Source organism: Ursus arctos, unplaced genomic scaffold (assembly GCF_023065955.2).
Source record: "Ursus arctos isolate Adak ecotype North America unplaced genomic scaffold, UrsArc2.0 scaffold_6, whole genome shotgun sequence".
Taxonomy (NCBI): Eukaryota; Metazoa; Chordata; class Mammalia; order Carnivora; family Ursidae; genus Ursus; species Ursus arctos.
In genome coordinates, this window is record NW_026623078.1 from 6936457 (window position 1) to 6952382 (window position 15926).

A 15926-nucleotide genomic window follows, 5' to 3' on the forward strand; every position below is an offset into this window, starting at 1 on the left:
TTTAGTGAAGATGTGGAGAAAAAGGAACCCTCATGCACTGTTGGAAAACACTATGGAGGTACCTTAAAAAATTAAAAATAGAATTACCATATCATCCAGTAATTCCACTACTGGGTATTTAACCAAAGAAAATGAAACTCCAATCTGAAAAATATGTGCACTGCTATGTTTATTGTAGCATTATTTACAAGAGCCAAGTTATGGAATCAACCCAAGTACCCATCAATAGATGAATGTATAAATAAGATGTGATATATATATATATATATATATATATATATATATATATATAATGGTATATTACACAGCCATTAAGAAGGATAAGATCTTGCCATTTGTGACAACATGGATGGACCTAGAGTGTATTATGCTAAGTGAAACAGACTTATTTTGCTTAGCATAATACACTCTACATCCATCCATGTCATTGCAGATGGCAAGATTACATTCTTTTTTATGGCCGAGTAATATTCCATACACACACACACACACACACACACACACTCACACACACTCACACATACATACATCTTCTTTATCCATTCATCAGCTGATGGACACTTGGACTTTTTCCATAATTTGGGTATTGTAGATAATTCTGCTGTAAACATTGGGTGCATGTATCCCTTTGAATTAGTATTTTTGTATTCTTTGGGTAAATAAGTCAGAGAAAGACAAATACCATATTATTTCACTTGTATGTGGAATTTAATGATCAAAACATGTGAGCAAAGGGAAAATAAAAAAGAGAGAGAGGCAAACCAAGAAACAGACTCTTAACTATAGAGAAAAACTGATGATTACCAAAAGGGAGGTGGATAGAGGGATGGGTTAAATAAGTGATGGGGATTAAGGAGGGCACTTGTGATGAGCACTGGGTGTTTTATAGAAGCGCTGAATCACTATATTGTACACACGAAACTAACATTACACTGTATGTTAAAAAACTGGAATTTAAATAAATAAGTAAAAAAAAGAGAGAAAGACAAATACCATATGATTTCACTTATATATGCAAACTAAAATAAAGCAAATGAATACTAAACAAAGAAACAAAAACAGAATCAGACCTATAAATACAGAGAACAAACCTTTGGTTCCCAGAGGGGAGGGCAGTGGCAAGATGGGGAAAATGGATGAAGGGAACGGGAGATACAGGCTTCCAGTTATGGAAGAGTAAGTCAAGGGAGTAAAAGATACAGCATAGGGAACATAGTCAATGGTATTGTAATAGTGTTGTGTGGTGGCAGACAGTAGCTATACTTCTGTTGAACATAGTATAACATATAGAGATGTTAAATTACTGTGTTGTACACCTGAAGCTAATTTAACATTGTGTGACAACTATACTCAAAAAATATTTTTTAAAGAAAATAACCAGCTTTTTTTGGCCTTCATCTAATTATGGAAAAAATTTGGCAGCTTAATTTCTTTCAAAATATATTTCCCTCTTAATGATAATTTTTAACTCTTGGTATCTGCACAGAATCTTGAGTTTACAGCCCTAAGACATTTATAAAACTGCATGTGATAAATCATCCTGCTGCTTAAAGCCTTAGAATGGTTTCTTATTTTAATTACAAAAAAAAATCAGACTCTTTATATTCACTTCATAGACTCATGTGTTAGACTACCTGGTATCTTCAATCTTTTTCATATTCACTTATTATACCTCAGTCAATTTGAACTTTGTTGTATTCTTCAAATATACCAAGTTAATCACCATCTTCAGGTTTTTGCACTACCTGTTTCCTCTGTCTAGAATGCTCTGCCTCCAGATGTTTGCATGGTTGACTGTTTAGTTCATCTAGTTATCAGCCAAAATGTCACATCCACAAGAACAGCCTAGTTTAAGATGGAAAGTCGACTTATTACCCTCACCCCACACTCTCTCTTATCTATTTCTCTATACTTTTGTTATCCTTTAGTTTCTGTATCTCTTCTTGAAACCATTCAGTTCATTTTCTATCTTTAATGGCTGTCTATTCCCACCAGATTGCACCTTTAGGAGAGCAGTGACTTTACCTGTCTCAATACCTCTCTCTCCCAGTGCCTAAAATAGTCCTGATGAAATGTTCAATAAATGCAGTATTTGGAAATGGATAAATTAATTTCAGATAAAATTCTCTGGTCTTGATTTTTTAATTCTTTTTTTCCCTTTAACTAGGCTACATGCTGATTAAACAGCCTCCTCATAGAAGCTTTTACTTCCTGGTTGCGAAGGGTATAAATCACAGGATTCAACAAAGGAAAGATCACTGTGTGAAAAAGAGAAACTACCTTGTCAGCCGGGAAGGCTCTGAAGGGGCGAGTATAGATGAAGATGCCAGGCCCAAACATGAGAAATATAACAATGATATGGGTGGTGCATGTGGAAACAGCCTTACTCTTCCCCTCAGAGGAAGACCCATATACACGGCAGAGGATGACCACATAGGAGGCCAGAAGGCCCAGGAAGCACAGAAGGGTCATCAGACCACTGTTGAAGACCATCAGAAGCTCCACCACAAAAGTGTCTGTGCAGGCCAGCTTGATGACCTGTGGCACATCACAGAAGAAGTTATCCAGTAGGTTTGGGCCACAGAAGGGCAAGCAGAGGATGAGGGCTACCTGGATAATGGAGTGGATAAAGCCTCCAAGCCACAGCGCCAACAGCAAGGCATGGCAGGCTCTAGGGTTCATGACAGTTGAATAGTGTAAAGGCCGACAGATGGCAATGTAGCGGTCAAAGGCCATCACAACAAGGAGTAATCCTTCCCCTCCTCCAAGGAAGTGCAAGAAAAAGAGCTGAGTGATGCAACCCCTGTAGGAGATTACCTTTTTCTCAGAAAGAAAGTCCACCAGCATCCTAGGAGCTACAATGAAGGAATAGGATGCATCCAGGAAGGCCAAGTTGCCCAGAAAGAAGTAGAGGGGGGCTGTGAGGCCAGGGTCTGATCTGATGGTGAGGATGATGAGGAAATTTCCAGGGAGGATGATGAGATAGAAAATTAAAACTAGCGCAAAGACCAGGAGCTGAATATCTCGAGATTGGGTCAGACCAAGAAGGATGAATTCTTTCACCACTGTGCTGTTGTCATTTTCCATCTTCTCTGCCTGCAGTACATCAAGAAGCAGAGTGATTGTTGTTATTGTTTCTTCCATCTAGAACCTCATTCTTCTCCAACTAAAAATATTTGACATATCCGGGGGCTCAGTCGGTTAAGCATCCAACTCTTGATATGGGCTCAGGTCATGATCTCAGGGTTGTATAGTTGAGCCCCAGACATGGAACCTGCTTAAGATTCTCCCTCTGCCCCTCCTTCCCCCTTGATCCCCCTCCCTCTACTAAAAAAAATTTTTTTTGACATGTTTGTCACATCAGCTAAAATCATGTCTCAACCCTCACCAACATCCTGGGTAAACTCCAAACATTTTGTTAACTCCAGACTTAAAGCAAGCAAACCAACAAACAAAAATACTGTTTTCATACCACAATTCTTATTCCCATCCAACCATGCGCTTCTATAGAACTGCTCTCCACTCTAAGAATCTGGCATCCTACACGTTGGGATTCCTACCTTCCTGGGTCATATGAGAAGGTTCCTAATTGAGATACAACATAACTCCAATTATTAAGATCTTTGCATTTTTATGGTTGTACTGTGCTTGAGACTTAGCTATTTTCTTGAAATTACACCTCTTTTCATTCACCAAGTCCAATTTTTTTCTTAAGTATTTCCTTTTATCAGTTCCTGTGGAATTCTCAGTTCCTGCCCCAACTCCCTGCCTTGCCCTCTGTATTCTTTTATTAATTCTCTTACTACATTACCCTCCTCTGGTCTGGTGTCTTTCTATTACCCTGACTCCAAACTGATCATCAGGATCCCAATGATAACTCCAGTTTTCATGTAACTTAGGGGCAATTTCCTGGCTATGTCCCTGGTTAAATACCACTTATATAGCCACTCCATACGTTGTTCATCTAGCTTAATTAACACTTCTTACATACTCCCAGTCTCCGTCTCTCTCTGATCCCCGTATAACACCCAAGGGTGGAGAGCCTTTAGCCGTTCAACAAACAATATGCTACAATACAAAATTTGCAAATATAACATTTTTAAAAATTAGTTATGTCAATGCATAAAATCATAGCATAGAACAGGTAGAAGTAACAAAAAAGATCCTATAGTCTAATATATTCCTTTCACAGATAAGAAAACTAAGGCAACTGTGGTTACCTAAGTCTAGAATGAGTTTTCTCTTTTGTTCTGATTGACAAGTAGTGAAAGAATGCAAGTGTGTTCTTTTTCATTTAAATAAAGAAATTACTAACACAGCTCTCAACAGTGGATGTCCTTTTTTTGTGTACTTAAATAAAAATAATATTGCTAGTCTAAAAATCACACCTTTGTGGAGCCTAGAATTAGAAGATGAACCTTGTCTAAATTATTGGAGGGAAAATCCAGACTTAAGGCTCAGGCCATTTAGTGGGGTGTGCTCATTTCAGAAGGGACACATGATGATTCATTGAAGAGTGAACATAAACTAGTGTATATATATATATATATATATATATATATATATAGTATATAATTATGCATATATGTACATATTGCATTTTAATTTTAACTACATAACTGCATATACTTAAGGTACATGTTCAAAAAATTTTGTCACAGATATGAAATGTTCTTAAAGTTTGAAAATTGCTAATCTACAGAAAAATATAATGTGATATATACCAGTGCTCCCCTATCCTATTTAACTAAATAGCACAGTTGCTTTAAGTAAGTTCTGTGGAATATGGAGTGCCAAAAAAGGGGGACATCTTTGCCAGAAAATGCTAATGGGTCAGTAATTAGAAAGAAAGACTAGAAGAGACAAGGATGAAGGAAAGAAAGAAGAGGAGAGAAATAGAAAAGCAGTAAGTCTATATAGTGTACTGTTAGGATACATATTTTAGGAAACATTAAAAATATCTGTTTTAAGTATGTCTGAAGCTAGTTGAGTGGATAATATATAGGTTTCCATTGTATTACTTACAGCCAAAGGTAGAATTTTTGAAAGTCTTATTCAACATATCAATCAGTATATATACACAGTATACATATACACAAACACCACACACAGGGAAAGTGGGACCTACACAGAATTTTAACTATGCTACCCAAAGCAATCTACACATTCAATGCAATCCCTATAAAATACCATCAACATTTTTCATAGGGCTAGAACAAACAATCCTAAAATTTGCATGAAACCAGAAAATACCCCGAATAGACAAAGTGTTGTTGAAAAAGAACCAAAACTGGAGACATCAGAATTCTAGACTTCAAACTGTATTACAAAGCAGTAGTCATCAAGACAGTGTGGTACTGACACAAAAACAGACATATACATCAGTGCAACAAAATAGAAAACCCAGAATTGGACCCTCAACTTTATGGTCAACTAATCTTCATCAAAGCAGGAAAGAATATTCAATGGAAAAAGACAGTCTTTTCAGCAAATGGAGTTGGGAAAATCAGACATTCTCCATGCAGAATGAAACTGGACCACTTTCTTACACTATACATACACAAAAATAAACTCAAAATGGATGAAAGACCTAAATGTGAGACAGGAATCCATCATAATCCTAGAGGAGAACACAGATAGCAACCTCTTTGACAGACTTAGCAACTTCTAGCTAGACACATCTCCAAAGGCAAAAGAAACAAAATCAAAAATGAATTATTGGGACTTCATCGAGGTAAAAAAACTTTTGCACAGCAAAGGAAACAGTCAACAAAACTACTGAATGGGAGAAGATATTTGCAAATGTCTTATCAAATAAAGGGCTAGTATCCAAAATCTATTAAAAAAACTCATCAAACTCAACACCCAAGAAACAAAAAAATCCAGTCAAGAAATGAGCAGAAGGCATAAACAGATGCTTCTCCAAAGACATACAAGTGACCAACAGACACATGAAAAAAAATTTTTTTTGCAGGCTTTCCAAATTAGCTTCTCTGTTCACTTTTTAACTTTTCAACATTTGGGCAGCCATTTGTCTCAACATTCATTCCATCATCTGCCCATAAAAATATACTCAGGAATGTAAGTCAGAGCCCCCTTTTACTTACTTAGGAATTTTGAATCCCACAAGCTCACTCAATAGTGTATTATTTCATGATATGTTAGTGTTCAATGATATCTCTAAGACATCAGAGGATTTCTGAAGGTCTTTGTGATAGGCTCCTCCACTCTGCCTCTTTCCTGTCTTTCATTCCTGTTTTTTAACTATTACCTAAACAGATGGTATTACATACTACCTGACATCTGATTCATTTTCATCACCTATCCCCTTTTCATCTGTGTACCTTCTGTACCTGTAATTCTGAAACGGTGGCTGAAATAGATCCAGAGACTATGTATGAAACGAGCATTTTTCTAAGTAAAATAAATTTCTGGGAAAAATTCTACAAATTATGGCCCTTTTCAGAATAAAAATATCTTATTTTAACCAGTTAGTGGGAAAAGTGTTGTCAAAAGAAGCTGAAACAAAAATCAAAATCCTCACCACTGTGTCTCCAATCTTCCTTGCCATTTCAGCTAATTCATAAATTATCACTGTGGCAATGATGATATATTAGAGAAGTAGGGAAGGTGAGGGAGAAGGGCTACTCTCATTTTTAGGGTGGGGACACAAACATCTGCTGGCAAACTGTGCATGCCTAGAGTACAAACCCTGGTCAGACCAGCCTATGGAGCTAGGTGTTTAGAGACCGAAGGGGCTTCCCCATCTCTTTGAAACATTCACTCATGCTTCCTTCCTTATGTTCTGTCCTCTTTCTCTCCCCTTTCAACTTATCACCACATCTTCATTTTCCTAACTTATTTTTGTAACTTCGATTATGGTTTCTTTTCCTCTTTTAATTTATTGAACTCATTTCCCCCAATTTTCTCTCCCTGTTTACTCTACCTACTTTAAATCTCACTCTTCTTTATAATTTTCTCTTCTTTCTCCCTATCATTCACTCATGTTCTTTTCTGTCTGAAATATTTTGTCTCTCTGCTTGTCCTCTTGTTCGTTGCTACTCCACTATATACCATGCCTGTCTTGCCATTATATCTAAAAACAAAACAAAAACCTTATTGTTGGTTCCTTTCAAACAAAAATGAGCAATAACTACACTTCCCACCATATTCCATTCTTTTTTTTTTATATTTGTGTGTTTATTATATACCTCATTACATCGCATAAGTGGTCGCTGACAGATGTCCTTTAGAGCTGTTCATGGACACTGGACACCTGACAGGATGGACCTTTGAACTGACCAGATGTAGCAGTTCTTCCATTATTAAATTTAGCAGTTCTTCCATTATTAAATTGAGAATTCTTACAAAAAGAAGATATGTGTATCAGAAGGAGTAATCCATTCTTAACAGTCTACAAAATAAAGTTTATGTCACTCTTAAATACTAATTATTTTCTCTTGAGTGGTATCCTTCTTACAGTTTAATTAATCTGAACCACTCATTAATTACTTCCCATTCACTCAAATATATTTTTTATGCACATAAGTGAACCTGATAAAATGAGATGCTTTACCTTTTTTCAACAAATCTCAGTATCATTCTAGTGAAATGAATATATTTAACAAAGTTTCCAAAATTTGAGGTAATGTCTGTCAGCATATTGATTGGAGCTTGTAGGTTATTTGAGTGTAAATTAGTAAGTTTTACATATTCTTAAAACTGTGGATCAAGCTGAAGAACGTGATCAAAGATGTAGTTGATACTGATGGTAATGGTGGACATATAAAGCACTAAACAAATGTATAGGTCTTCAGCCAGGAAATTCACTCATCAGTAAAATGAGATGGTTAAATTATTCCTAAATTCCCTAATTTTTTAGGCAGTTTAACAATGTAGAAATATCCTTAGTTTGGAACCCTTTTATATGATTTTAATGCCTTTTTAGAATGAGTGAGTGTTGGCTCAGCAATTCAGTAAATGTATGACCCTGGGAAAGTCACCCACCTTTCAGAAGGCTGGCTTTTCATCTTTCACATAGAATAATGTGTTGACTCTTTCTGTCAGACAGGGATATAAGGCTCATGGTATATAAGGATGACGGCAATAATAAGTAACTTATTCAAGAATGTTTAAACCAAAGCTAACCCTGCAAATACATAGATATTAAGAGGTAGCTCTAATGAATGGACATATTGCCACGAGATTCTTAGTCAATGGCTGTAGGGTAAACCCTGGGTGATGGTAGCCACAAAAATCAGAGTGAGTAATAGAAGAAATTGGGGCGGTGCAGTAAAGCTTTTCATGTAAAATTGCCAATGCTGTCAGTTGTTTATGTATCAGTCTTTTCTCAGTTTTACAGCTTTCTTTGTCAAAGCCCTATGTTTTGAATAATAGAACCAGAGGCAACAGAAGAAACTCTCAAATATGTTGTATTATGGAAATTAAGATATCTGGGCTAATCTTCTGCAAAATGATAAAATCTGTTAAGTTTTTCTCTAGAGACTTTAGCCTAACTTTCTGTAGTTTCCTTCCTTTCATCTGTAGTTTATAAGGACAACAAAACATATCATTCATTCGTATGCTCCTTGGTTTTAACACCAGATGTCAATTCTCTGAAGGCTATTGATAATTTCACTTACTTATGATAAGAGAATAAAAGTTTTTGGGCATCAGTAAAGTAATTCTAAGCATCAAGAACATATGGAGATCTCTTAGGGGAAAGGAAGAAAATGCCACACTGCTGAATTTAGGTCTTTGGCTCTGCTGTTCCTACTGAAACTCTGACCTCTATTCCATTGTATTCCAAGGCAGCAGTTAAAGCAGTAGAACAGCTGTATTATCTTCTCCATTGTCCTCTCCTTGTTTCTTGTAAATATGAATCCTACTCCCGGCCCTGGAAATTTGAGTCTCCAGGGGTTTTATGTAATTCTCACAAAGTAGCCATACTTCCTCCCCTGAAAAAAACACAACAACAAAAAACCCCATTAATTGACCATTCTTACTGTTCACAAATATTTGTTCTCACATAGGGATCTTATATTTTGGAACCTCTTTAACTCTTTATGATGCAATGGAGAAAGTGCTTTGGAGACTTGAGACTACCACAACCCTATTGAATATTTCCAAAGGGAGCTATTAGAATGTGAAATACCAGCGCTTTGGAAGGGATAAATATTTTTAAATATGTCACATAATGCCACACTGGATTAATTCTGAATTCTAAAACCAAAATCCTATCAGTGAATGAGATAATAGAATCCTATTTGGAAGCATATTTACTAGGTCAAAAGTAAATAGAAGGTTAAGAAAAGTTCATTTAAATCCTATAATAACCCCCCAAATGTAAATAAGTGATGGAAGATTAATATATATATATGAAAAAAGCAAGCAGTGCCAGGATGAGAAGGTGAGAAAAGTGAGGTATTTGCCTTAGGCACAAAATTTGCCAGGGTACCAAAAAACTTAATAATGAAGATAAATAACATTTTAATGCAATATCTTAAAAATCACAGTTAATGTGAAAATTGTGAAGAGAATAATCAAAATTTTAAACGAAGACATCAGTATTACAGATATTTCCTTTTGCGGGAGTTCCCAGTATGGCTCAGCATGACAGTTACTGATCCTGTCTTTATTTAAAGTTTGGCATTTATTTTGTTCATCATGGATTTTTAAAATTAATTTTGATTTTTAAAAACATTAAAATAGTGTTTCTCTTTATCACTAAGTTATTGGGGTATTTTTGTCACTCCCTTAGATTTTACACTCAAGGCAAGTGCTTGACTTATTCTCTAGCATCACCATGATCTGGCTCTGAAATCAAATAATGTGGCCAAGTCAGTAATGAGTATGTAAGAGTCAGCATACTGCTGGTGATGAAGACATAATGCTCGTGAAGACTTTGAAGGCATAATTCTTCTTAGAGGAAAGAACTGTTTGGTGTAAGACAGACCATTTACTCAAGGGAAAGTGACTTCCCATAGAGGATGTGAAAAGATATATCATGATCTCAGGATTTGTTGTTTACTCACTTTTACTCTACTCAGCAAAACCAAAAACGAATACCTTTTTGTTTTTTCCACCAAAGATTATTCAAATAAATTAAGGGTCAGAGCAATTAAATGCAACTTAATTTTTTATATCTGTTTTTATTGTTTTGCATTAAAGGGAAACCTGAGTTTATGAGTCACTTTACAGTTGAAATAATGAACACACATTTTTGTGAACTATAATTCATAATCAAATATGTATTTGTCCTAATCTATTTTCAGCTCAAAACCACAATGTGAAAAGTAGAAAAAGGGGAGAGAAAAAAGAGATAAAGGATGATCAAAATATAGAACAGGAAAACAGAGAAAGGAGACATAAATGGAAAGGCAATTATATATTACATATAATAATATGTTATAATTATATAAATAAATTACATATATAATTGTATATAATATATAATTATATAAATATAAATATATAATTATTATATATATAATAATATATAATTGTGGAGTAACAGCCTCATCCTGGAGTAGGTTAGAATCCTGCCACAAAAGACTCCTAAAAATGTGATATTTTTCTGTAGTTATAATCTGGGACTTCCTCACTTTTTAATATTCACCCCAATACATAAGATAAAATTAAGCTGAAGATCTAAACTAATTCTCAAAATGGAGGCTTTTTAACCCAGCTGGGAAAGCATTATCATGTTAGATTTACAACCTGAGAAAAAACAAATGAATAAAAACATTTTCAAAAGTTGTATTCTCAGATTGACTTAAGATATTGTATAGTTGATTTGCTGATCAAAAAGCATATACACAAAAATAACCCACTACAGTGAAAAGACTGCCAGATAGAAAGTAAAAAGCTAAGGATGTAGTGCTGGCTTCAATCTATAAATGTTCCATGGATTTGGAAAATAATATCACCTTTCTCAGACTGTTATCCCACCTATAGGTGGGGCATTTTTCTTTTTTGTTTGTTTTGTTTTATTTAAAGATTTATTTATTTGAGAGAGAGCATGAGCAGGAGGGGCAGAGGGAGAAGGAAAGAGAACCGCAAGCAGACTCCACATCAAGCACCCTACACAGGGCTCCATCTCATGACCCTGAGATCACGACCTGAGCTGAAACCAAGCGTTGGTCACTCAACTGACTGTGCCACCAGGAGCCCCAGGGTATTTTTGGATTTTTTTTTTAATATTAATATATGAACAATTTATCTCTGTTACTGAGTTTATTGACACTCCCTTAGATTCTGTACCCAATTCAACAATCACTTACTGTCTACCATGAACCAGGTAGTATTTTAAGTGTCCAGAATACAGTAGAGACAAGACTAACAACATCCCTGTTCTTTGGAATTTTACATTCTACCACAGGGAGACAGACAATATTAACAAGCAGGAGAGAACGTCAGATAGTAATGAGTGTGATAATGAAAATATAACAGTGTGTTGGAGAAATCTTGAGAAAAATACTGCTATTTTAGATGGTCACGGAGGTTCTTTCTGAGGCAGTTTCATAAAAGTGAGATCTGAAGGTTGAAAAGAAGCCATTCTAGAGAGAAGTCATCAAAAAGAAAGATCTGGTGTGCTGAGGAAGAGAAAACAGGCCAGGGTGTCAAGAGAGTGAAAAATTTATATACAGAGAAAATTGCTTCCCATCTTTGTCCCCCACCTATACCTTCCATACACACAAAATTCCTAATAAGAAATACTATCATTTTTCTGTATCTTCCAAAGAGTATTATGCATACATAAGCAAGTGGATTGTACATTTTTCCCTATTAATAAACAAATGTGATAAACATCCCAAAATAGGGGATTATTTAAATACATTTTAATAACAGCATACGAGTCAAGACTTCATTCACAGGTATTTAAAATACTAGATATATAAAATATGTAAGTTCATGTATAATATAGGTTCTAGAATATTTTTTAAAGTTTTTACATGCTGAAAAATGGGAAAATATATTCCAAAATATTATATACATTCTCTGGCCTTTTTTCCTACTGTGTATATTTCTCATCAATTCCTTTCTACCAGTCATTTTTTTAAATTACTGTTATTGTTATTAACATCACATTATGTAAAACTCTATATTGCATATTTCAAAATTTCCCATTCTACTTTTTACAGTAAAAAAAAAATAATATATTCAATTACTCATTCTCTCCTTCCAACCATTATGGAAAGTCTACCAGAGTGAGTCAATGTGCCAGAGATGAAGTACAAAAATAAGACAAACACTAACCTCAAGGAAGACAGAAAATTGTGAATAATGCACAAAAATTTACATAATCGTGAGATGTTTTGTTAAAGAACGATGCTTAGGGTATCATAAGAGCAAAGAGAAGTGAACACAGTGTGGGGCATTAGAAATATTTCAAGAAGGAAGAAGCATTATAGCTGAGTCTAGATTGAAATATTCCCCAGAGAGTGGTAAAAGGAGAGAACGGAAAGTGCAAAGGCATCAAAGAATCAGAACTGTGCATGTGCAGAAATAGTAACAGACAAGATTGGAAAAACAAGGTAATTGCTAAGAGTAGTTGTATTTGATTAAGTTTGTAATTCAGCAAAAGGAAATTCAGGAAGTACCCATGAGAGTGCTGTTTCACACTGTATGTAAGGAATATATACAGCTGACTTGATGAAATTTACAACGTCTCAGTATGTTGTTTATATATCCTGTAGATACATCATCAGAGTAAATTCAGTTTCAAAAGTATACTCTTACATTTAAAGTTCAGAATTTATTATGGCATTCAACATGGCAGGTCTTAATCTGATAGATTTTATTCTAGGATATAAAACAAATTTCAACACATTTTTTAAAAATTGAAATCATATCAAATATGTTCTTGGACCACAATGAAACTAAATTAGAAATATATTAGGCTAATTCCCAAATATTCAAGAAAGAAACACACTCTAACTAACCCCATGAGTAAGAAAGTCAAAGAGAATAGAAAATAGTTTTAATTGAATGAAAGTGAAAACACAATTTCTAAATATATGCAAGATTTAGATAAAGCAGTGCTAGAGAGAAATGTGTAGCATCAACTGAATATATTAAAGGGTTTATAACAAAGGGTTTTGGTTTTGTTTTTGTTTTAAAGATTTTATTTATTTGACAGAGAGACAGCCAGTGAGAGAGGGAACACAAGCAGGGGGAATGGGAGAGGAAGAAGCAGTCTTCCAGCAGAGGAGCCCTATGCGGGGCTGGATCCCAGAACACCGGGATCACGCCCTGAGCCGAAGGCAGACGCTTAAAGACTGAGCCACCCAGGCGCCCCTGTAACAAAGGGTTTGAATCAATAGTCTAATCTTCCACTTTAGAAAAAAGAACAGGAAATTAAATGCAAAGAAAGAAAGAATGTAATAACATAGATATAAGAAGAAATACAAAAAATTAAGAAAATAGAGAAAAATAAATAAAACCAAAAGCTAGTCTTTTTATAAAGAACAAGAATATTCATAAAACTTTACCCAGACTAGTCAAGAAAAAAAAAGAAATGACAAAAATGTCAATATCAGGAATTAAAAAGAGGGGCAATCACTATAGGTATTACAAAAATTTAAAGAATATTAAGGAAACATTCTGAGCAATTTATGCCAATGAATCTGATAACTTAATTGAATGAACAAAATTCTAAAGACATTAACTGCCAAAGCTAATTCTAGAAGAAGTAGATTGAATAAATGTGTATCTATTAAAGATACTCAATTTGTACTTAAACATCTTCCCACAAAAAAAACTTCAGACCCGGATGGCTCCTCTAGTGAAAACTATCAAACATTTTTTGAAGAAATAATACCAATTCTAAACAAACTCTTTCAAAAAACAATATAAAAGGGAAGATATTTTCTAATATCTGCTAATATATTCTTGTACACATTGAGTTATTTAAAAGTGTCTGGCTTAAAATGTCTGGCTTAATTCACAAGTATATATAGTTTTTTTTCTTAATTATTTCAAATTCAACTCCATTGTGGTCAGAAAATATATTTTGTATGAAATATACTGAGGCTTTTTTATGTGCCAGCATATCCTCTATCTTGACAAATGTCTTGTGTGCACCTGCAAAAACCTGTGTTCTTCATTGTTGAGTGTAATACTCTATAAATAGCAACTAGGTTAAGTTGTTTAGTTTCTATTACCCTACTGATTTTTTATCACATGTTCTACCAATTTTCAAAAAAAAGTTATTAAAATCTCAATCCATGCTTTTGGGTTCTCCACTTCTGTATTTAGATATGTCTGTATTCGTGCATAAATTGTTAAGTTCTGCTACTAGAGGAATCACATTTAAGATTGTATGTCTTGATGAATTGACATTTTTATCGCTGTGAAATTCTTTTATAAATACCTAGTAATACCTCTAGGTCCTTGAAGTTTACTTTGTTATTAATACAACCATGCCATGAAATGGTTAATGTTCGCATGGTATATTGGGTTCTCCAGAGAAACAGAACCAGTAGGATAGATACATAATTAAGAGAGAGAAAGAGAGGGGGAGGGAAGGTGGGAGGGATGCAGTTTATTATGATGAATTAGTTCATGTGATTATGGAAGTAGAGAAATCCTACAATCTGCCATCCGCTAAATGAAGACCCAGGAAAGCCAGCCATGTCATTCAGTCCAAGTTCAAAGGTCTGAGAACCAGGGGAGCTGATGGCATAAATTCCAGTCCAAGAACTAGAAGAGATGAGATGAAATGTACCAGCTTAATCAGCGAAGCAAGAAGAAAAAGCAAATTCCTCCATCCTCTGAGTTTTTTGCTATTCAGGCCCTCAACGGATTGAATGACCTCTACCCATGTTGGAAAGGGCAATCTACTTCACTGAGTCCACCAGTTCAAATACTAATCTCATGCTAACACTATCACAGACACACCAGAAATAATGTTTAATCTGAAGACCCATGGCCAGTTGACACATAAAATTAAACATCACATATGGTATATCATTCTCCACCCTCATACTTAAAACATATCTGTGACTTTATATTTAAGAATTGATATATCTCATAAACAGTATATACTTGAATCTTGTTCTTTTATACAGTCTGAAAATCTTTTTTTAATTGGTATGTTTGGTCCATTTACATTTAATATTATTGTTGATATTTGGGTTCATTATATTTGTCCCATTATTCTTCATTCCTTTGCATTTCTTTCCTTCTTTTGGATTGAATATTTTTAATATTCCATTTTCTCTCCTTAAAAGACTATCTAATAAAGTCTCCATGTATTATTTTTGTGTGTGGGGGGGGGTGCTCTAGTGATTATAATATTCATCTGTAGCTTACTAGTCACTCCAAATTTTTATTCAAGGATATTTCATGAAGAGTGTATTTTTACATATATATATGTATATATATAAATCTTTTATCCTCTTTTAAGTCCTCTGTGCTATTGTTGTCATATATTTTACTTCTATAAAAGTTATAAGCCCCATAATACCTTATTATTTTTTAAGCAGCTAAGTATTTTATAAAGTAAATAATACAAGGTAAAAATAGACTTTTGCCGTATTTACACACTTATTTACCATTTCCAGATCTTTTCATTCTTCCTCATTAATTCAGGTTTCCATCTGACATATTTTACTGTTGAAGAATTTCCTGAAGAACTTCCTTTGGCATGACTTTTTTATGTAGGTCTGCTAGCAACAAATTCTCATCTTTTATGAATATTAAAATGCCTGTTGCACCTTTCTTTGTTTTTTTTTTTTTTAAGATTTTATTTATTTATTCGACAGAGATAGCGACAGCCAGAGAGAGAGGGAACACAAGCAGGGGGAGTGAGAGAGGAAGAAGCAGACTTATAGTGGAAGAGCCTGATGTGGGGCTCGATCCCAGAACGCCGGGATCACGCCCTGAGCTGAAGGCAGACGCTTAACCGCTGTGCCACCCAGGCG

At 34.7% G+C, this 15926-nt stretch overlaps 1 protein-coding gene across 1 annotated transcript; it reads right to left on the reverse strand.

Moving 5' to 3' along the window:
- Positions 1–2163: 2163 nt before the first annotated feature.
- Positions 2164–3087, reverse strand: LOC113249514 (olfactory receptor 4N2). Its single transcript, XM_026490999.3, has one exon. The coding sequence runs from the start codon at positions 3085–3087 to the stop codon at positions 2164–2166; it is 924 nt and encodes a 307-aa protein (XP_026346784.2).
- Positions 3088–15926: the final 12839 nt, after the last annotated feature.